The 21,365-nt window shown below is 46.0% G+C and overlaps 1 protein-coding gene and 1 long non-coding RNA gene across 10 annotated transcripts in view; one reads left to right on the top strand and one right to left on the bottom strand.

The window, feature by feature from the left end:
- CRIM1 (cysteine rich transmembrane BMP regulator 1) overlaps nucleotides 1-21,365 on the top strand; it is a 187,638-nt gene that overhangs the window by 145,125 nt on the left and 21,148 nt on the right. For 6 of the 9 annotated variants that reach the window (XM_026478799.4, XM_048222722.2, XM_026478789.4 and 3 more), the window contains 4 exons: nucleotides 2,991-3,112; nucleotides 4,275-4,484; nucleotides 7,964-8,179; nucleotides 11,975-12,196. In XM_026478799.4, coding sequence (XP_026334584.1) covers nucleotides 2,991-3,112; nucleotides 4,275-4,484; nucleotides 7,964-8,179; nucleotides 11,975-12,196 — 770 coding nt within the window. The remainder of the gene's footprint in view (nucleotides 1-2,990; nucleotides 3,113-4,274; nucleotides 4,485-7,963; nucleotides 8,180-11,974; nucleotides 12,197-21,365) is intronic. The other 3 variants (XM_048222724.2, XM_048222723.2, XM_026478812.4) reach the window with 1 other exon arrangement.
- On the bottom strand, nucleotides 1,116-12,067 carry LOC123002101 (uncharacterized). The gene is made up of 3 exons (XR_006411648.2): nucleotides 11,909-12,067; nucleotides 1,399-1,471; nucleotides 1,116-1,269 (listed from the first exon to the last, which is right to left on the bottom strand). It is a non-coding gene; the product is annotated as an uncharacterized LOC123002101 (long non-coding RNA).

The following is a 21,365-nucleotide window of genomic DNA, read 5'->3' as shown; positions in this document are numbered from 1 at the left end:
TCGTGTGTGTGTGAATGGATCAGAGATGCACTGAACCCAGAAAGCTGTGCTTGCTTTGTTAAGTGAATCAGAGAGCAGCAAAAGGAGGGTTTTACTCTTAACTCTTTGATGAAGGTGTGCCGGTGCCTCGTTTATGCCGCTGTCCTTTGAGCCTCTTCTGTGAGACTTCCTCATAGCAAGGGCCTTTGGACACTGCCAGAGGGAATGGATTGTCAGGAGATCCTCATATCGTACGTGCCACAACTTTTCATAACTGTCCCAGTGACTATTTGGTGAGAATTTATTTAGTAATGTGTACTTTAAGATCAGTGGACAGCCACTCATTGGCCGTGTGGAACATGCTTACCACGCATCCCTATCTCACCTTGGTGCTGGTCTGTCGTTTGTAGTATCTTTTTCTTCATGTAGCAGTACCTTTTATGAATTTCCTTAGAGATAAGAACCACGACTTATATTTTCAAAAATTCTTTGTTGAGCCAAACCCCATGAAAATCTAGATTATTCCAGGGGGAAAAGGCACTTCACATTTGTTTAGTGTCTGTACTAACATCTATTTCTGCCTTTGTATTAAGTTGGTTCCCTAAAAAATTACCTTTCATAATCTTGCTTTATCATTTTTTTCCTTAAAGATTTATTTTAGAGACAGAGACAGACACACACATGTGCGTGCAAGCAGGGGGAGGGACAGAGGGCGAGTGGAGTCCTCAAGCCGACTCCCTGCTGAGTGCAGAGCCTGACACGGGGTTCCATCTCACAACCCTGAGATTATGACCTGAGCCAAAATCAAGAGTCAGCCACCTACCCGACGGAGCCACCGAGGCACCTCATCTGCCTTTCCCATTTTTAATATATTTGTGTGGTGCTAGTAATTATAAAGGACTTAGGTTCATCTTTAAGTTACCATTTTTATGGTTTCTGTTAGGAATTCTAGTTTAGCAGGGATAGGGGAATCTTTATTGTCATTTTGGGATAAATTGGGAACGTTCACTTTCCTTAAAACATCCCCAAATTAATAAACCATCATTGTTCTTAATCCTAAAATATGACTATGATACCAGTAAAAGTATAATTATTTCTTAGCTTCACTCCTAACGTATGATAAAGCATTATGATCATAATAGTAACTATAACCACCTGCTGCAGTATTCTGACAGCTCAGATTCAAGGTTCAAGTGCAGCCCTCACCTTGGAGAGAAATCCCTTAGAGGACTGTGGAGCCCATGTCATGTTCCTGTCAGCAAGCACATCCGGGGAGGACCAAGTAGACCACTGTAGACAAATGAGTACTTTATCAGCTAGAACATGTGTTTCAAGGACAGCCTCTGAAGGAGAAATGTTGGCCAGACACCATATGGGAGTGTTGGGACGAAGGCAGCCCTCCGTGCCCCTTAGCCATACCTGCTGAGTGGACTGTTCCTCTCTGTGTGCAGCAAAGGCTTGCAGAGGGGTGGGCGGACAGGTGGATGGATACCTAAATGAAGAACAAACACATCAGGTGAAGCCTTGATAGAGCTTAAAAGTGACATGCTATCTGGCATGAGTATGAATAATTCATTTAATTCGCTCTTCTCCTCATGTTGACATAAATATGTAGACCCCAGCACTCAGTTCTCGGTTCACTAAGCAGATTGTGGTTTAGTTGTCACTTGGGCGGTGGTGCACTGAGGGTTTCCCATAGAGCTGTCTCCTCTCAGAGTCCCTTAATTTAACCAAGATGAAAAAGAGCAAGGACTTCGTGTGTGTGTTTGTTTTTTAGTTGACCACTGTTGCCACTTAGGGCTACTTGGGATGAGACCTGAGGGTAAATAGAGTAACTCCTCCTTGTCTGAGGCCCAGGAAGCCCACTAGGGCTAAGGAGAGGAGATGTGGAGCCTAGGAGAAGACTCGGCCCTGCGGCTGGTGGACGGGACACAGAGTGAGCTCTCTGTAACAGACTGTGACCTTCTCCTTTTAGAGAAAATAAGGAATGTTTGTTAAGAATTTTTTTCCCCAAAAATGTCTTCACTGAAACTACTGTGATGTAGTTCATAAACATGTATTTATTTAACACATCTTTCTGATCACAAAATGTAGGCCGTCTACTTTATTGAAGTGCAGCCTTTTTCCATATCCCGTGTGCTTCCTGACACCCCGTGTATGGAACATTGTTCAGTGGATATTCTTCCCCAGCTGGTGAATCACGAGTGGACCTTGGTAGCGGGGCTCCTCAAAGCTTTTATTCTTAATCAGTCTCGGTCTGGCATTCTTAGGTCTGCGGAGCCTAAGGTTCTCCTTCTGTCTGCTCTAAGTTCAATAAAGCGCTCGTTAACATTGCTACTAGGGGGGCACCTGGGTGGCTCAATTGGTTAAGTATCTGATGTCAGCTCAGGTCATGATCTCCGGGTCCTGGGATGGAGCCCTGGCATCGGGCTCCGCGATCAGCAGGGATTTGCTTGTCCTTCTGCCCCTCCCCCCGCTCGTGCACTTTCTCTCTCTCTCTCTCTCTCTCTCTCTCTCTCTCTCTGTCTCTCAAATAATTTTTTAAAATCTTTTTAAAAAATATTTCTACTAGTGTCTGAAATTTCTCAAAGATCGTGGTCATGTGAGGAAGGCTTACCCTGGCAAAAGAAGGACTTTTTGCCCCAGTGCTGGCCTCCAGCATTGACCAACAATGTATCTTTTACCATTCTCTTCATGGAGTTATGCCTTCATCTTTTTTATATGACGGTACTAGTTTTCCTAATTAAAACAACAGTCATGTCATTGGGGTTCTGACTGTCACGTCCCAGAAGCACATTAGTCCTTGGGCAATTCTAAACCTTGGCCATGAGTGGGTGGTGGTCATGGCCACAGAGGGCTAATGACACATCACTCCACGAATTTTTGAGAACGTAAGTCACATTATTCTGCGGCATATAGTAGCATCACTTCGATGACCCTTGGTCTGAGCTCCTGGACATCATTTGAGACTTTTGGATTTTCTGACCTCTGACAAAATTTTATTTACCCAGGAAGAATAAGCACGGCTGTGACCTCTGTCGCTGCAAGAAATGCCCGGAGCTCCCATGCAGTAAAATCTGCCCCCTGGGTTTCCAGCAGGACAGTCATGGCTGTCTTCTCTGCAAGTGCAGAGGTAAGTGTGAACCCATGACCCTTCTTGCCCCCTCAGAGCAGCCAGGGCTCAGAATCAGAGAACAGGAGGACATCATGTAAATGAAACAATGTCTGTGACCGTTGTCTACTCAGACACAAATGTCGCTCTCTATGGGTCCATCCCTTTTCCTTCCATCTCATTGGAATAAGAGCTCAGAATAGAATTTAAAGCAAGCATATAACGGACAAGCACATTTGACCAAATGAATGACTTCTTAGCTCTACGGATTTACCCATGTTAGGAACGTTAGCCTAAAGCACCTTGACCTTGACCTCTGTAGAGTCTGTCCGGCAGTGGCTTGATACAATTGATGCCGCAGAGAGCCCTTTTCGGAGCCGGTGAGGGTGGGCGTGGCTACGCAGCCTGCTTATCTATTTTCTAGTAACACAGTTTTCTATGAGAATTTAAACTGCTGAATCCGCACATGCCAGCCTCCGTCTGTATGTACGCACGAGTCCTGGGCATACATTCAGTCTGGGACTTCCCAGTTCGAGACATCCCTGAAGCCACGGAGCCTGTGCCCTAACTGCCATTTCTGCCCGTACGCCAGCTCCAGCCTGCCCCTCCCCCCCCCACACCCAGTATGCTTTAGTGGTCAGCATGATCCACAGGTTCAGGAGAAAAAGGGTCCCTCAAGTTGGTTGTGTGTTTTTTCAAAGTTAGGCGCTTATCACCCATAACAGTGTGTTTAAGGGGTCAGAGTAAACAAAAATCTAGTCACTGCTTTAACTGTTCCACTGAACAAAAATCCGTGAGTTAGTTTCAGAAGGCCCAGGATTTCCCCATTGGGTGACTTCTAGAGTGATTCTTCTGCATATGTGAAACGTATGCGTACCATTCGCTATGAAATCAGTGCTTGTTTACTGTATAAAATATGAGGATGTAGAGGGAAAGGGGTAAAAATCAACTATAATCCTGTCAGGAGGAGAGAAACATATTTGCGGGTTTTTTTCGTATTTTTCTTTTTTCAAAATTGAGAGCTTATTAACTTAAATTCTTTCCGTGAGCCTTTCCCGTGTCAGGAACTGTCCTTCGTACCCGTGATTTTTGGTGGCTGGGTAGCATTACCTGTGAGGACACTGCAGGCTGTTTCTTCTGTGCAGTAGCTGCTGCTTTACCAGGCTGCCTTCTGTCTGTCCAGAGGTCCCTGCTTCAGCCGGGCCACCTGTCCTGTCAGGCACATGTCTGTCCATGGATGGCCATCATCATAAAAATGAGGAAAGCTGGCATGATGGGTGCCGGGAATGCTACTGTCACAATGGACGGGAAATGTGTGCTCTGATCACCTGCCCGGTGCCTGCCTGTGGCAACCCCACCATTCATCCGGGACAGTGCTGCCCGTCATGTTCAGGTAAAAGCTGGCTGCCATCTTGTGCGCTCCCTAAGCAAATGACTTCTGCCTTGTAGGGCCTCCTCACATCTGTGACTCTGGGGGACACGCAGGGGACGACCCCTGCAGCACGTTTCAACTCTCCGTGGCTTTTGTCAGCAACGGCCACAAAATCAGCCAGGTGCTATCAGTGATTTGCCAAAGACCAGAGAAAATGCTCAAACCCTAAAACGACTCTCCTCGTTTTTTGATGGTGTACTCAGTGGTACTGGTCTTGGAACTGTATTTTTGTAAAGGTTTGCGGACCTAATGTACTTAAACTCCAGCTCTCCATTTTACAGATAGTGTATTAAGGCTTGAGTGTTTTAGTTAATTGGAAGGGATTGATGCTAACTTTATTCCATAAAAGCGTATTATTTATAAAGGAATATTTGAGAGGGAGAGACTTAACAAAGTCTGTGGCTGTTGCCCCTTTTTAAAGTAATGGCTGTGTGTGGTGCTCTTGCCAAACGGAGATGTTTAGAGTGACCACACATCCCAAACATTTAAAATCCTAATGATGGTAATCAAGAGAAGTTGCTAGAAGAACAGACCAGATTATATAACTCAAGGGGTCTGAACTATGGTTGTCAATAACAGTAATTATTACCATAATAAACCTCATCTAGTACCTTTCATCCAAAGAGCTCAGCATAGTCTTACATTTAGGATTTCTTCCTCTCTGCGGGCCACTTGAGTTAGGGAAAAATGTGCTTAAGCAGTTTTTCATTTGAAAAACAGATGCAGAAATACCAGCTCTCTTACCCAAAGTCAAATGCTATGTCAGAAGGCCGGGGAGAAGTGAAGTCTCCTGATTCTCACATCAGGTCTCTTTTAAAGTTAGAATGGATGTGCTGTCAGATTTCAGAGTCCGAATTACTCCTCCTCTGGTCAGTCTGTCCCACGTCTCTCTGTGGACGAACCCACCTATGCAGTGGGTGCCGTCAGGAACCTGAGACCTGTCTTTCTCCAGCAAGGCAGGCCCAGCCTGAGAGGGGAGGTGGCCTTGCCTGCCGTGGCCGGGCCGTGGGGAGGGACCCTTGAAGACCCTGTTAGCTCTGAGCATCTACACCCTTCGATAACTAAGGTATCAGAGTGACAGGCAGCCCCATACCCCTGTAGGGACCGGTTATCATGTTTGTTTTGTTTTGCCCATAGTTCAGTCCTATGTGTCCCACACTGAAAGTTTCCTTTTTCACATGTTTTGCTAATTAAATATGAAAAACTACTAGTGTCCATTGACACAGAAGATAAGTGAGCAGTTTAATGAAACAGCTCTGCGTTGATTCTTTGGGGAAGGAGAAATCATCTGTTCCCATGAAGACCCCATGCTTTAGTTTTAGGCATGAGTGTATGGAGCGTGGACCGCACCTGGGTCTTTGCTAATCTTGTACTCACCAAAGAAGTCTCAGCCAGACTGGTTCAGATGCAGAGACGTTACTAAGAACAGAGGATGGACTTAAGAACTGGAAGTCAGTGGAACCAAAATGAGTTTTCTCTGTTACAGAGATAGGGGAAATTCTCATATAAACACACATGCATTACTGACGTATTCTTGTGGGTGGTGAATATCTGGATATACACGTATAAACACACACACATACATATATATATGGATATGTAGATAGATTTTTTCCAAAAACCTTTAGTGGATTACCACGTACATTCTTCTCATGAGAGACCCCAGAGCCGTTGCATTCAGGGATTCCTACTTTAAATATTTTCTCCCCTTCATTCAGGGATCAGCTGTTTTCCTTTCTGGGATAGGTGAGCAGCTTCTAAACTCCTGATAGAAGACTCACCAGATGATACTGTTTCTCGGGTGTTTTCCCCCTCTCTCCGTTTGTCTCTCGTCTCTGACTCTCCTGCCACCCGTGGGTTTGCCCTGAGGCACAGGGCACGGCGGAGAGGTGAGCGAGAGAAGACACCCGCAAACACGCACCGCTTTCTTCTGACCACTTCTGAGTCAGCGTGGACAAGGGCAGGAATTGGGGAGCCGCTCTTAGTCCTTTTTGAAAGGAAAAGGCAGTAAGGGAGACTTTCCAAAATTAGTTCATTGCCGCTCTTTTGAACAGTTTTTGTCTCCTCTGTAAACCATCTCGTCCCAGCTCACTTTCCTTCTGATTTCCTTCCTGTCCCCTTTGCTCAGAATCGCAGAGTTTGCTCGTGGCTTATGCACACGAGCCCTGGCTAGTGTCTGTTCCCTGTGATGTGTCCACTTGGTCAAAGTGCCAGTCTCTCTGCGTTCCCTTGAGACGAAGCTGTAGGCACAGTTGCCTTCTGAGCTGAAATCAGCCCACCCTACTGCCCATCATCAAAGTGGTCGTCTCGTGCTGACCACCACTTGCGAAGTCACAGCAGGGGAGCTCCTCAGAGATTCCAGGTGTGAGCACCCCTGCACAGACAGGGGAGCTGTCCTGGGGCTTCAAGCAGGAGCTGGCCGCGGTGTCTCCAGACTGCCCCTTGGCAGGGTCACCACTGTCAACGCCTTCTTGAAATGCTTGTGTTTGGATTACCCGAATGTGGTTAATGTCCTCATACTGCTCGTTTCCCTGGCACAGCTCTGGGGCAACTCACAGCACCTCTGCAGACAGGCTAAACATTCAGTTCCTTCTCTGTCATTATCATCTCACCAAGACACCAACATCGCCTCTCCTCTGGGGAGAGAAATCATAGTTATCGTGGGTCTCTGGGCATTGACCTCTCCTGATGATGACATCGCCAAGCAAATGTTTAGTCTCAGGTGAGGGTTTCCAGACTGTTGATCCTGAAAGAGCATTCCTGCTCAGTTTGCTGGTGGCTGGTCTCGGCTGGGGTGTGGTCCACTCAACAGGATGCATTTCCAGGTATCAACGTCCTCAGTCAGGATCCTAGAGATAATGAAGTGGATGGGGCACCGACCAGTTGGAGGTCGTGTTTAATCTGGAGGCATAGCCATGATCCAGTGGAACACAGTCTTGGGTTCAAATTCCTTGTCTGCCATTAATACTGAGCCCTCTGTTCCTCGTATGTAAAACAGGATCCTAGGACCTACCTCACAAGGTCAGTGTAAGGAATAAATAACATAGAGCACTTAGCATAGAAAGTGGACCACAGTAAGCATTCAGTAAGTGAGAGATTGTTATTCTAGACACTTCCGCACATTCAGAGCTGCCCTAAGAGGCCCTGTTCTCTTCTCAACAGGAAGAGTCCTCTCGAGGTAATTGAATTCCCTTATTGAATTCTGTCATTACTGTTGACAGACTGGAACCACTCGAACTTCCCTTCTTGAAACCAGCTCTTCTTGCCTTCTGTTTCTGTGCACGGACTATTTCCTCACTATTGTCTTGATAAGAGTAGAGGGAGCTCTTCTGCAGCCACTTCTTCTCTGTCCCTTCGAGCAGACAGCACCAGGTACTTCAGGAGTTGGTGAGACTGCAATTGAATAATTTCTTGTGTTTTCATTTTCTGTCATTTCCCAGATGACTTTGTGGTGCAAAAGCCAGAGCTCAGCACCCCCTCCATTTGCCACGCCCCTGGAGGAGAGTACTTTGTGGAAGGAGAAACGTGGAACATCGACTCCTGTACGCAGTGCACCTGCCACAGCGGGCGGGTGCTGTGCGAGACGGAGGTGTGCCCGCCGCTGCTCTGTCAGAATCCCTCGCGCACCCAGGACTCCTGCTGCCCGCAGTGCACAGGTGACCGCGCCGCGCACTGCGCGCCCCGGGCGGGGGAGGCTGCCGCGCAGGCGCTGTGACCCTGTGGGATCCGCAGGGCTCATGCCGAGCCCGGTAGCCGGAAACCCGGTAGCCGGTAGCCGGAAACCCGGACAGGAACCTCTGGAAGCCTGCTTCCTAAATTCATTCCCTTCCGTCAGCCACAGATTTATGTAGTGAAGGTGCCTTGCATCTGGGGTGCCTTTGGCACAAGAAAGATTGTTTTTCTGCCATTCTTTTTTCTTAGCTTTGCATCTCAAGAGACACTCCTGCTGCCCCAAATTATTCCAGATGATTTTGCAACGGTGAAAAGTCGTCTTTGTCTTTCACAAATGTGAAGAGCAGTTATTGATAACTCACGTAAAAAAAATTCTTTGAGATATATAAGGGTGGCAAAGATACTTTTGAGAATGTTAAAACAGGAAATTGCTAAAATATGCATGTTCACCCCCTCCAGCCTGGGGTGATTAATAAATGAAGATCCGAAAGTATTAATTTGACTAGCACCGCACGTGTACAGAGAGTATTGTTTTCTTTTCACGACTCAGGTAATCTGAGGGTAACTTTACCCTGGCTGGTAAATTCATGGTCGTGATACATATACAGCAAAAGTGTGTCAGGATTTTAAACCTAAGTTCCTGGTTTTGTAACTAAAGTAGCACTTGTAATTAACACCGAAATATATTCCTTTTTTCCAGAAGGTTCGTTGTATATACCATCACCGAGTTGACAACATAACTCGTTTTATTTTGTTCTTGCTTAATCTTTGGTCTTATCAATTTAAATTGATAACCATTTACTTTCTCAGTGTATATTCTTCGAGTCTTTCTGCTCAGTAAAACATAGACCTCTGTGTTTCATTACTTATTTTTTATCCCTTCTATTCGTATGCAAACCCTTGTAATGTTTTCCTGTTCAGCTCCTAAGACACCCCTGAGCACCTGGCCCCAAGTTTATTACCTTACGCCTGGGTGGCTCGTCCTTTCTTTATGTGTAACTCAAGAGATAACTTCTGTGCTAGCTTTCGTCTTAAACATTAGGACTTACTGCTTTAGATATCAATATTCCAAAGGTTACTCTTACATCTGTGAATAAGAGAATTTCTGGAATGCTCTTCTTTTAAAATAAGTCACCTGCCCCATAATTGATCTTTCTAAACTTTCCACGAATACTTGTGTTGCATCGATTTTAAAAAGTCTTAAAATGTAAAATATCATTTTCTTCACAGTAAATTCCAACAGTAGCATTGATAAACGGTGTGTTTCACATCTGGAAAAAGCCCATCTGTAATCTTAGGATATTTGCATCCTAACATATTCCAGAAATGAGAAGAGTTGTGTCCCTTGTGGTGATTGTTTCCCCTAGGGTACCCTGTTATCATCCCCTCTGTCCTTCTACTTTCTCTCTCTGGCCTGGTTCAGAGCAAGGTCTGGAAATGGAAGTGGGTTCATGAAGAAAGATCGAGCATCCCTGTGGGTGGTGATAACTTCACCAAAGTAGGGGAAGGGAGAGAATAGAATAATACTTCTTTCTTTTTAAAGATTTATTAAATCTCTTTCATTCTTTATTGTTTAGAGTTGGAAAGAAGCATAGCATAGAAGAGAGAGGGAGATAGAATAGAAATAAAAAGAATGCATGACACCAGTGAAGGAATGGATAAAAACAAAACAAGAGTTAGTAGTTGGAATCGGAAGTAGAAAGAAGGGGTCCCTGCGGCAGGAAGACAACAGGAGGAGAGGCCCAAAGAAGGAAGTTACCATGGGCAAGATTCCCAGATGACCTTTTCAGCCAGGGTTGGGTTAGTGGTCTCTGCATCTCAGCTTCAGCTCCCCCTCCCCCTCCAGCACTGACCACACATTCCCATGTCCCCGGGGCCTTCTGTAGGCCCAGACTCTAGGGTATTCATTTCACCTGTTGTTTCATAGCCCCAACACTACTGTCCTGCTCCCTCTTCTAAATGTTTAGATTTGAGGGTGGACACTGCTTGCAAGGGTGAAGCTATCGTAGCCCAGAGGAACCTGGTGGCAAAATTATCCATGGACGTGGATGACCCCGACAAGGTTACTGGGAAAGTAATCCCATCTCATCATCTTTAACCCATATAGATGTCGTCTGTGGAACTGTCCCTAAAATTAGACCCAGAGCACATTTGGAGCAGTGGAACCAGTGTCTCTTTTCCCCTTGGGACTGCCTTTGGGACTGGCAGTAGGAGATAGGGTTCCATGATTTTGAGGCGAGGGCATGGGCTCAGTCCATTTTGCCAACGTCCCTCTGTTCCTCAGAGAGAGCCCAAAACAAAGCAATTGCCTTGCTTCTCAGGCTCTTGTCAAATCCAGCTTCATGGCTATCGGATGTATTCATGCGGTGGATAGAAGGGCAATGTGACCATTAGAGCTTCCACGTCACAGGGATAACTACCTGTCTATCCCAGTTAGTTCTGTTGTGTGGCTGAAAATAGCAGACTTCATGAAATTGATTATGAAAGGAGCGTATGATTATTCCTTTGAGCGGGTGGCCCCTGAGAAAATGCAGAGGTTTGCCAGGAAGGACATCATGGCTGTTTCTGAGCTCTGGAGTGGTGAAGGGGGTTGGCCGCAGCACGGTGACATTGCTAACCTAGGAGCCTCACTGTCATGTTTTTCCTTGTTACATTCCAGTCAAGTTCCTGCTTGAGGGTACAGCTTTTTATGTAATTTCAGCGGATGCCAAAACCCAAAGGGATCTCAGGGTTTTCTGGTAACACTGCTTTCTGTTTCAAGTCGTAACTATATCTGGGAGCCCTCTGGTCAAAGTCTTTAAATAGCAAAGACACAGATGACCTGCGGATGATTTCTGTGTGGGTACATCCTTATGAGTAGATTTCCAATAATCTTTCAGCCATTAACGCAAATGCCTGAACATCGGGATGGGACATACGGGTGTTTCAGGAGCTGTAATGAAAGTCTGTTTGGATATTGATAGATACTGATTGGTTGGGACTGCACATAGGTGTTTCGGTAGGTGAGGTGAAAGTCTGTTTGGATACTGATTGGATATTGATTGGTTAGGCCTGCACATATGTGTTTCAATAGGTACAGTGAAAGTCTATTTGGGTATTGATTGGTTAGGACGGCACATAGGTACAAGTGAGAGAAAACCCAGCGACAGTTTTTAGACAGAGAGAAGTTTCTTTTCCATACATTACAAGAATTTTGGAGGCAGATGTTTATCAGCATTGATTCGGTGTCTCGGAGATATCAAGGTCCTTCTCCCACACGTATGATCAAGATATTACAGCTGCAGGCAAGACACAGATTCAAGGCAGGAAGAGTGTGGGAGGAGCACCACGTCTGCCCTTCTATTAAGAAAGTAGAAGCTCTCCCAGGAACCCCCTCATTTAGCCACAACCCGGTGATGTGGCCGCCTGGAAAAGCAGGGCACAGGACTGTCTTGTTTGACTTACACCTGCCCTGATCCAAATCCTCATCCACCCACCCAACCCTCCAAAAACCCCAGGATTTTGTGAAGCTACGGAGCGAGAGTAGAGTGAATGTTGTGCGAACTACTTAACAGAATCTCTGACAAGTCTTTTGTGGTCTTTATGGTTTTGCTTTTAAAATGTACGACCCTGCACAAATCAGACTTGCTGTTTTGTTTCTGAGTCATTCTTACAGGAGGCACACAGAGCCCCAGGGACCGAGTGCGCTCTTCCTAAGACGGAGTGAAACTCACTGCGTGGCGAGTTGGGTGGCTGGTGGCATCTCCTGTTCCCTGCTGACCTTATGTTCATTCTTCCAGATGAACCTCCCCCGCCTTCCTCATCCCATAACGAGAGCGTGCCGAGTTACTGCAAAAACGACGAAGGGGACATCTTCCTGGCCGCCGAGTCCTGGAAGCCTGACGTGTGCACCAGCTGCGTGTGCAGGGACAGCGTCATTAGCTGCTACTCGGAGTCGTGCCCGTCCGTGTCCTGTGAGAGACCTGTTTTGAGAAAAGGCCAGTGTTGTCCCTACTGCATAGGTAAGACCAAGAAAAAAAATCCTTTGTTTCTACCGGTGGCCATTGAATCTACATTGACAGCCATTTGCATAAATCGGTTCGTGTTTGTAACCTGCCCCACGGACCCGAAGGAGCAGTATGAGGCAGGAGAGCGATGCAAAAGATGTGTTCCCGCGAGTCAGCCGGTGAGGAATGAGGAGAGGCTCTCTCAGAGTGCCGCGATGTTCCAGCGCAGTCCTCTTCTCTTGGGCTCTTTTGCTGTTTCAGCATTTTCAGTACCCAACGCTCTTTCTCCACCCTGTCACTTACAGGGGCTTTTTGTCCATATTCAGACACATACTAAGGTACACTGAGCGCATGAAGCTTGCTGCTGCCTTGAAATCCAGTAAATACGAAATGCTGAGTAATGTCCCGGTTATTCCTCTTGTCTGCTGGCACTCCACTGATCCCATTTCAGCCCCGCAGTTAGTTGTCCATGTCAAGGGCCTAGGGACACAAAGTGAGGCTGGAGAAACCGACAGAGGCCTCTCCTTCTTGTGACGCATGGGGATGTAGCCTGTCAACAGAAGACGTCCGTATGTTTGCCCCTGCCGTCTCTACTGCAGCCGGTCCTAGGGACATAAGCCAGACACTGCTCTGGAGTCTGGAAGGCGAGGCTCGGACAGCTGGCCGCTCTCATAAAGGCACAGTCCCCGCTCCCAGGGCTCTCTCTCTCTTATTGCTTCTGTGTTGAGTAAAGCTCATGAAGTCAAGAGAAAGACAGTGATGCGTCTCAATCCAGTAGCAACCTATCAGAGCAGCAGGTAAAAAATGCGGCCAGCTATATTGATTGCAGGTATCGTGCACTTACTGTTGGAGTTTTTTGCATGCTTTTTAGATACAAGTCTTTATGCGTATTTGGGGTGATACTTGAGGAAAGGAAGAGATCTTCTGGCCACAGTGCTTTCTAGCAGTTCCTGTAGATGAACTGATGAATGGCACTCAGGTACATGTTGGCCATAACTCAAGCTTATCAAGACAGCTGCTTCGCCTTGACTGCTCGACCTCTGGCCACTAGACGGGAGACCACTTCCCCTGAGTCTTATTCTGCATGTTGGTATAGAAGAGATGCAAAGATGTTCTAAAAACACAGTTTCTGCTCTCAGGAATTTTACAGCGCTTAGATTTTTCTCAATGTAATGGCCAGAGAGTATTTAAATGTATGTTTTCAAGCTGAATTCTTTTGATAGAGTGACCACCTATGGAATTTATTCTTCAAGCCATGATGCTTTGGAGAGAGAAATGGGGGCTATTCATCAGGATGGGACAATAGCTCTAGACCAGGACTGTCCCAAGCAGATCGGGCCATAGAGCTGCCCTACCTCTTGGTGACCAACACCTTGGGTTCTGCTGTGATACCCATAAGCTTCTTAGCTCCTAACTGAAGCCCCAGAAATGTATCAAGGCATACATCCAGCTGGGTGCTGCTTAGCTTTTCAAAGAGCTGCCAGTGTTTATACAAAAAAAGGTCACTGCCTTTGCTGAGACATAAACAAAAGTATCAGCTGGCCACTATTTCAGGCCAGGGGATTGGTGGAGAGGAGGGATGGACAGCCAGGACTACCATGTTTAAATATCAGAACTTCTATGCAGCAGATTATTTTGTTTAGATAAAAAAAGTTCTTGTGTTTTGCTACTTAATCGGTAAATTTGTAACTAGTGAATTATTCATCTAGTAAGTTTGTTTCCATATGATAAATAGTAAATCACTTCTTTTTCAAAACAATTTAACAAATTTAAACTCATGGAAAGAAACCTGCAAGTCCGTATTCTGTGTCTTCCTGTATGTTGTTGTTTTGGGGTTTTTGTTGGTTTGTTTTTTTGGCCTTTCTATTTCCCATTCCAATTCCTTCATGATTTAGACTATACGTTCTTCTTTAGTGTGGAGAGAAAAACACCAATTTGGTCCAAATTTTTTATTTTGATTTGAAGTTAGTTTGCAAGCAGTTTCACTGTTTTGGTTCGTATAAGCTCATACTAGTGTAGCGGAAATTATGTTTTGGTTGCCCCCCGAACACACACACAATGATGCAGGTGTAATTGTATCACATAAATCTAAGGCTTATCTTCAGGGTAACATACTGGGGAGACTTAACGTTTGATGAGTGATGCTGTAGGCTGTTACTCCTCCATCTCAGTGCTTCATACGTGCTGTTTTATTACTGAAAGAGTCGCTGAGCCCCTTCAGTATACATCCTACGTATTTTGCAAGTAGCCTGGTTAGATTGGCTTCATCCTTTCTCCCTCTCATGGCCAAGCATACGAAGTCAAGTTCAGTCCGTGACTGTGACACCAGGATTCCCTATCGGACTCTCCAGTTAGCTCCCTTGGCCTCTGCAGGCTTATTCTCTTATCAGCTTCCCGTCAGCCCGGGCGCCCTGTGAGGGCTCCAAGCCCGGGCAGCGCCCACACACGCTGCAGGCAGTTACTGGCTGTGCCTCAGTGGCAAAGCCTGCGTCACCGTGCAGAGATAACCTAGCAAAGAAACAGGCCATCACTTTGCGTGTCCTGAAGCACCCGGTGATTTCTCCAGGAGGCCCAGGGGACCAGTGCTTGCGTTGTCTCCTGTTTTTTTAGGCTCTTGGTTTGAAACCAGCTCCTCCGTAACCTAGATCGTCTGTTCCCAGGATCATACGTGCCTCACCCCAGCCTGCAGTGCTGACCTCACCATGGCTGCGGGTCCCTGGATGGATATTCTCCCTAATTAGATCTCTCAAATGCAGATTTCTAAAAACCTCAAACCAGCCTTTAATCTGACTTCTTTTTTTAGTGATAAAACCCCTAAACAAAAGTATGCTTCTTTCACCTTGTGAAGTATCCTTTTTTCTTACCGTAAGAGAATGGAAAAGTGGTGATCCTACGAAAAGTGGTGTAATTATGAATATTTGTGTTCCTTTCAGCTAAAGTATCCAGTCACTAATGTGCAGTGATAATGCTTTTCTTTTGATGTGTGAAGGCCTCATATTATGTGTGCTAATTTAATAGAATGTGTAATACAGACATAATTAATAGGATTGATGATTAATTTTGGAAAGTGAACAGCTTTGTCTCATTACTTATAATACCCCTCATTTAGGGATTCATCCTTGTACTAGAAAGAAACTAAGTAGTAATTACCCAATCATTTTAATGGAACACTTTCTGATTCCCTAATTTTTTATATTCCAGTTTTCTATGCAAATACAAATTTAGATGTTATTTTCATAGGCTTTTTGACTGTAATGATGGCGTAAAGGATGGGGAGCAAGAATCAGATGACTTGAGCACGTAAATCAGGTGAAGGTAAAAGGTCTGGTGGGAATTCTAATGTGCGATGGCAGATTGGGTATGTGGTTCCTTGTAAACAGCAGGTGCCTTCAGGGTGACACACTTCACCATGCAAGGTAGCATCACGGCCTTATCACTGACTACATCCTACATGCCTTTCTAGAACCTTCTAGAGCAAAAATGATTTTGGTGAGGTCTTTCTTCCATCGCTCCTAGATGACAGTAAACAATTCAGCCAGCAACCCTTACCTAGTAAGTGCCTATGGGGATGCTGGCCCTGACCACACCCCCCTTGCTCTGATGTCTGTGTGGATGATGCTTCTGCCGAGGACCAGACTCTAGCAGCTTCTCTGAGGGGCGTCCCCATCAGCATCCTGGCAGACCCCTCACCATGTCTAGGGGCTTAGTCATTCCTGGACAAATGTAAAGAAAGAGCATTACACTGATCATAAAGACCTTTCTTAATTTAGCTTGTGGGATCCTCAGGCCCACACTGCTGCTGCATCCTACCTGCTGTTGACGCTGGAAATGGAGATGCTCAGGTGTGCCCGTTGGTCAGGCCAGGCTATTAGAACAGGACTGGTCCTGAGTAAGCAGCTCCTGTGCCGGCCAAGTCCTGTTACTCAGTCTTAGAATATCGTTTTGAAACTTGGGATTTGGCAAGTATTTATTTCTTTGTAGCCGTGTGTTATTTCAGAAAATATTTGAGGTCAGATATTTAAAGTCCTGTTTGTTGGCTGGAAATCTCTGAGCCAGTGCATCTTTCTCACTTAAGAAACTTGTCAAAGGTCAGTTCTTGTTGGATGCTAATCAGTTGTTTGTGTGTGTATATGTGAGATATGAAAGGATAGGTTATGAAACTTACGTAACGTATATGCTATGAAAGTATATATACAAGTTATAAAATATGTGTGATGTGAACAAAATTAAGATACTCTCATTACATGTCTCTAAGTTCGGTATCTTTTAAGTGTCTTTAAGTATCCCCTATCTTCAAGGGTCTGGGAAAATGAGTTCTGTTATGCGTGGCACCTGATCACACATCTCTCTGATGAGGGGTTAGCTTGTTTTTTGTATTTATTATATATATCTTCATATTCGAGTTAGAGCTTTCATGTGGAGTCAGGCTGGCTTGGCGCACTCCATTGGTTGTGATGGTACGGTTCTGTTTCCTCTCTGTTGTGATCTTCAGCTAGAAAATGATTAACAATATATATGTCCTTAATAGGGCAGCACCAACAATTTCTGTCAAGTCAGTCTGTTGTACACCGTTCGTTTTGTTTGGATGTATGTCTGTGATTATGCTAGTTTGTTTAGGTATCTTTTCTTAGAGATCACAAATATAAATAATATCTCTTTGGAACATCTGTTGATCATTGAGTATTTAACTCAGCCCAGGAATCAAACATAGCAAATAGTTCATTCCGCATCTCGAAGACATACAACCCATAGAATTAAAGGTTGTACATTTTTAAGCCATAATGTGATGAGACTGGCATCTCCGTTGCAACATTTTTCACAGCTGTTTCTCCAGTGTGTTTCCTTAAACACTTCTGTGTATTGGGAAGAGAACCTACTTTGGAAGCGAAGGTTATGATCCCCCCTCTGGCACATACTAGCTTTATGTCTCCGTGATAGGATCTAACCCTTGCTCAGTTTCCCCATCTCTGAGATGGGGACAATAATATCGTTCTCTGCCTCGTTAATGCTTCAAAATGAAGTGACATAATGCACACAGTGAATGTGCTTGGTCAGCACAGTGTGCACGCTCGGCTCGGTTCAGTGACAGCTCTTCCAACACGGGGTGCCACCGATCTGGGGAGCGGGCCAAGTGGATTCTGGTATCGCACTTTAAATATAGCACCTGCCTCGCTGCAAGAGAAAGGCCTGGATATAGCGTCCCAAGGAGGGGCTGCTGAAGGACAGGAATATTTCAGGTCATGCCCGCGTGGTGTACCTCGTCCTGCACATCCTTGGCTTACACAGCCCCCCCACTGCTTCAGTCACCGTATCATGACCAGGTGGATGCGGCATGCTTTCTAAGGCCCTGTAGTGCCGCGGGGCTGGGGCAGCGCCCGGCCCACAAACCTCAGCACTTCACTGACCTGTCCTGCCTCTGGACATTGCCATGGGAGAGAGAATGGAGCTCTTTTAGTTTTTGTTTACTTTGAGAGGCTAGGCCCATTTGAGGAGTCTGTGAACTTACAGTGTGTGCTCCACCATGATTCCTACCGACCACGTGACATCTGTCATCGGGGCGCACTGTCATCAGGAAGAGCCCCAGTACGCTTCCTGAACATTCGTCAGGGCTCTGGGTTCCTGCGATCCCAACGCTGCAACCCAGGTGGTCCCAGATAGCGCTGAAGTGGTTTAAGTGGAAGGAAGGGAGGGGGAGGGGGATGCTTGTCTGTGTGCTGTTTAAAGGGTGGAAGACGACAAACACTGTGGTTGTCATGCCCTGGACTAACTTTGGAATAGGTCTCAAGTTGTCCCGACAGAAATAAACGGTGTTTGCTTTCAGCTTGTTTAGGTCTTACCCTGCACTCTGGGAAGCACCTCGTCCTGCTCACTCCATGTGCTGCTTTCTCTTCGCACCTCCGTGTCCTTTCCAGGCTCTAGCTGTGGAAACAGAAATCCCAGTGAGCCTCTGAGTGGCGTCGTCCTTACCTGGGCTCCAGCACACGGTCTGGTGTGAAAGAGGTCTCTTGCACAGAAGGGAGGCCGACGTTGCTGTTTCCAGAGATTCATGAGCACATGCCTTTTATTTCTGTCCAGGAGACCAACCTGGATTTTGAATTCTCTAATGGTTCTCTAATGGTTTTGGTTCTCTACAGGAGGGTGACATTTCTGGTGAGGGCCTGACATCAGTCAGCAGATCCTGGGGGCGGGATCCCCACGCAGGCTGTGATGACAGGAGCCTTCTCTGGGAAGTCCAGTGGTTTCCACGTCAAGGCTTTCTTAACAGGATCCTGTACTCTTCCACCTGGATGGCTTCCTTTATGTCCTAAAGGAAGTACGCTGTTTTCCGTAGTTAGGCCACCTTCATCTTTCGTTGTTACTGCCTGCCTTTTAGACGACATTATGTATTTCCAAAATGGTTTCCGGGTATAATCTCCATGAAGGATTGTCGGCCTTATAAGAGATGGGATGTCAGTTGAAGTTGAAAATGGAATATTTCCCTGAACTTCCATCCATGAAATGCTTCCCTCAGCCCATAACAGACAGTAGTGCACTGATTAAGTCCTATCACTGAGAAATTGTGTCCTCTTTGCGTGCAGTCAGAATCAGCCAGAAGTCCTCATGGTTACCAGTTTGGTGAGATTTCTGTTCATAGAGCTCAGGAAAGTTTATAATTTTTTAAAGTAACTTTATTACCTATTTTTTCCAATATGTTGAAGAAACCTGAAAGGTTCTTTTGGCCTTTACTAAAATACACCTAGACTCCCACCCCAAGAAATAGAAGAAAAGAAAGCACAAATGGACTTCCCAGAAAGGTCTTAAAATGGTGGTCAGATCTGCTTTCAAAGTATTTGAGACATTATATAGACGTAGGGGTTGGCCTACATGGCGGTACTTGTTTCGGTTTTCTTTTTATAAAAATGAATTAAGAGCAGATGTTTTATTTATTAGAAGCTAGAAGTTATAAGGGACTCGGGTTTTGAGTTAATAAATATTTTTTGCATTTTTAGCCAAAAACCTTTAATCGTGTGCTGACAGAATCACTGTGTATTAGACCTGTGCCTCATTGAAATTGTCTATGCCACCTGCATCCAATCTCAGCAAGACTTCAGTTGAGTTCCACGTTTCCATTCTCTCCAGTCAGGAAAGGTCCAGTGGGCCAGCTGTTGAAATCAGTCTTCATCTGTGCCTCCGAGTCTGTGCACCTCTTGGTGACCTGCGAGTTATTTGCTCGGATTCCTTCTTCATCGTGGTTTCTGTGTGTCTCCTGTTTATATAAACAGAAGTAAAGCTGGTTTCTCAAACAGGAGGCACACACATTCGATTTCTTCTCCAGACGTAGAGTTTGTGCCCAACTTTGGGATGCAGAAATGAGGATGAGATCACAGGCCAGGGATTTGAGTATTTTATCCCTTAAAAGAAGATAAAATAGAATAGTAGCATTTTATTCCTTTGTGGCAGTTAGAGATCACTGCACAGCAGTGTTAAATTTTTAAGGGAAAATTTTTAAAGGTACTTTCCCTACACTTCCCAGAGTGAGCCACTTCAGTGGTAATTCTTGGCCGCCTTTTTCACCCCCGTTTCTGAATCCTATCACCCACAGTGTACCTCATACCTTCCCACACCTGCCTCAGTGATTGCTCACTAATGCTTCTGTCAGCCCCTCAACCTCAAAGTTAGGAAACCAAATCGAAGCAGAAGTTGTTGTCAGAGGCTGCAGTTGGCACAGCTTTGCACAACCTTGAGCACATGCGCCTGGCCCTGGAGTCCTGCAGAGCCGGGGAGATCCTCCCATCCAGGAGCGTCTCCGGTGTTCAGGACCGAGCTGTCACAGGGACACGTGGGAAGGACCAGCACCCCTCTTCGCTACCACGGTGGGTTATGTCGCGGTCGGACTTATTCCGAGAACAAGAGCTGCGTTTAGTCTCTTGGCCCCTGGGATCGCAGAGTAGAATACTTTTCGGGACTCTAACTAGCAACTGGAGCTTTGCGAGAAGCAGTGCCGTTTCTAAAGCTGCCCGCCTTCCTCCCAGGAGGCGACTCCCACACCACCGCTCTGACTCCGGGACCACCGCAGCCAGGGTTAGCGCCCGGAGCACCTCTCCAGGAAGGTGGTCTCCTGGCAGCATTTGAGGAGTCCAGCGATGGCATCGGCTCAAGGGCATCTTTGTTTTCAGACCCTTCCTCGGAGGAGTGGGGGGAATGTCTGGAGATGCTTCCTTCTCAGAGGCTAACGTGCACCCCTCATCGCGGTCCGATTCAGAGCAGGGCCTGAGCTCCCACGTCAGTGAGTCCGAAACACTGAGTTGGGTCTTTATAGAGGAAGAGACACTGCAGCTGTGGATTCTAGGGCTTCCCCAGCTGTTAATTCGCTTTACGGTATAATTAGTAAACGAGCTCAAGAGTAAAAGCAAAGTTCAACTTTAACAGCCTCTTAAGGCTTCTTCTCTAGAAGTAAGGTGGCAAAGTTTGAACCGTTGGAAAAGTCAGCTTGAAAGGAGTTCACATTTCAGGGCCTCGCACTTCTGCCTCCCCAGAATCAGGGAAAACGAAAACACAAACACTGAGTTCTTCAAATTCCACCACTGAAAGGCGTGGCGTACTTTAATTCTAGGCCTACATGATGCCATATACCGTTGCTTGTATTTGAGTCCAAAGAAGATAAGACACGCGTCTCTGTGCTCCCTGAGTTAGACGGCCCCACAGAAGGAGCCACCGCGCACGAGGGCTCTGGGCTTCCAACGTGGTGTTGGCCACGGCCACGGCCACAGAAGCAGACCCCCATCCTACAGCAGGGACTTTGTTTCTGAAGGAGGCCAAAAGTCATTTCAAGCCTGGTCTGGTGGATGAGAGAGGCCAGAGCTGAGGAAACCAAATACCAGAGCTGATCTAAACCAAGGAGTGGCCATAAAATGGTAACTATCTTCATTGCATGGGTCAAAATTTGGCTCTGGATACCGCTGCAAAAGGAGAATTCCAAAGCCGTGTGAAGCAAGGGCAGTATCGTTGGGCTACGTTTACAGCCCTCTACAGTGACTGCTTAGGAAGGGATCACATTTGTTCGGATATATAACTCCTGATGTGTTTGTCCTAAAAATAAACCTTATTATATTAGTGTCCTGCCTCATGTTTTTCTTGGAACATTCTCCTCTAATCCTCTTCTTCCGAGAGAAATGTTTAAGAGAGATTTGCCTAAGAAAGACCG

This window comes from Ursus arctos, unplaced genomic scaffold (assembly GCF_023065955.2).
Source record: "Ursus arctos isolate Adak ecotype North America unplaced genomic scaffold, UrsArc2.0 scaffold_8, whole genome shotgun sequence".
Lineage (NCBI taxonomy): Eukaryota > Metazoa > Chordata > Mammalia > Carnivora > Ursidae > Ursus > Ursus arctos.
This window is presented reverse-complemented; position numbering and strand designations above follow the sequence as displayed.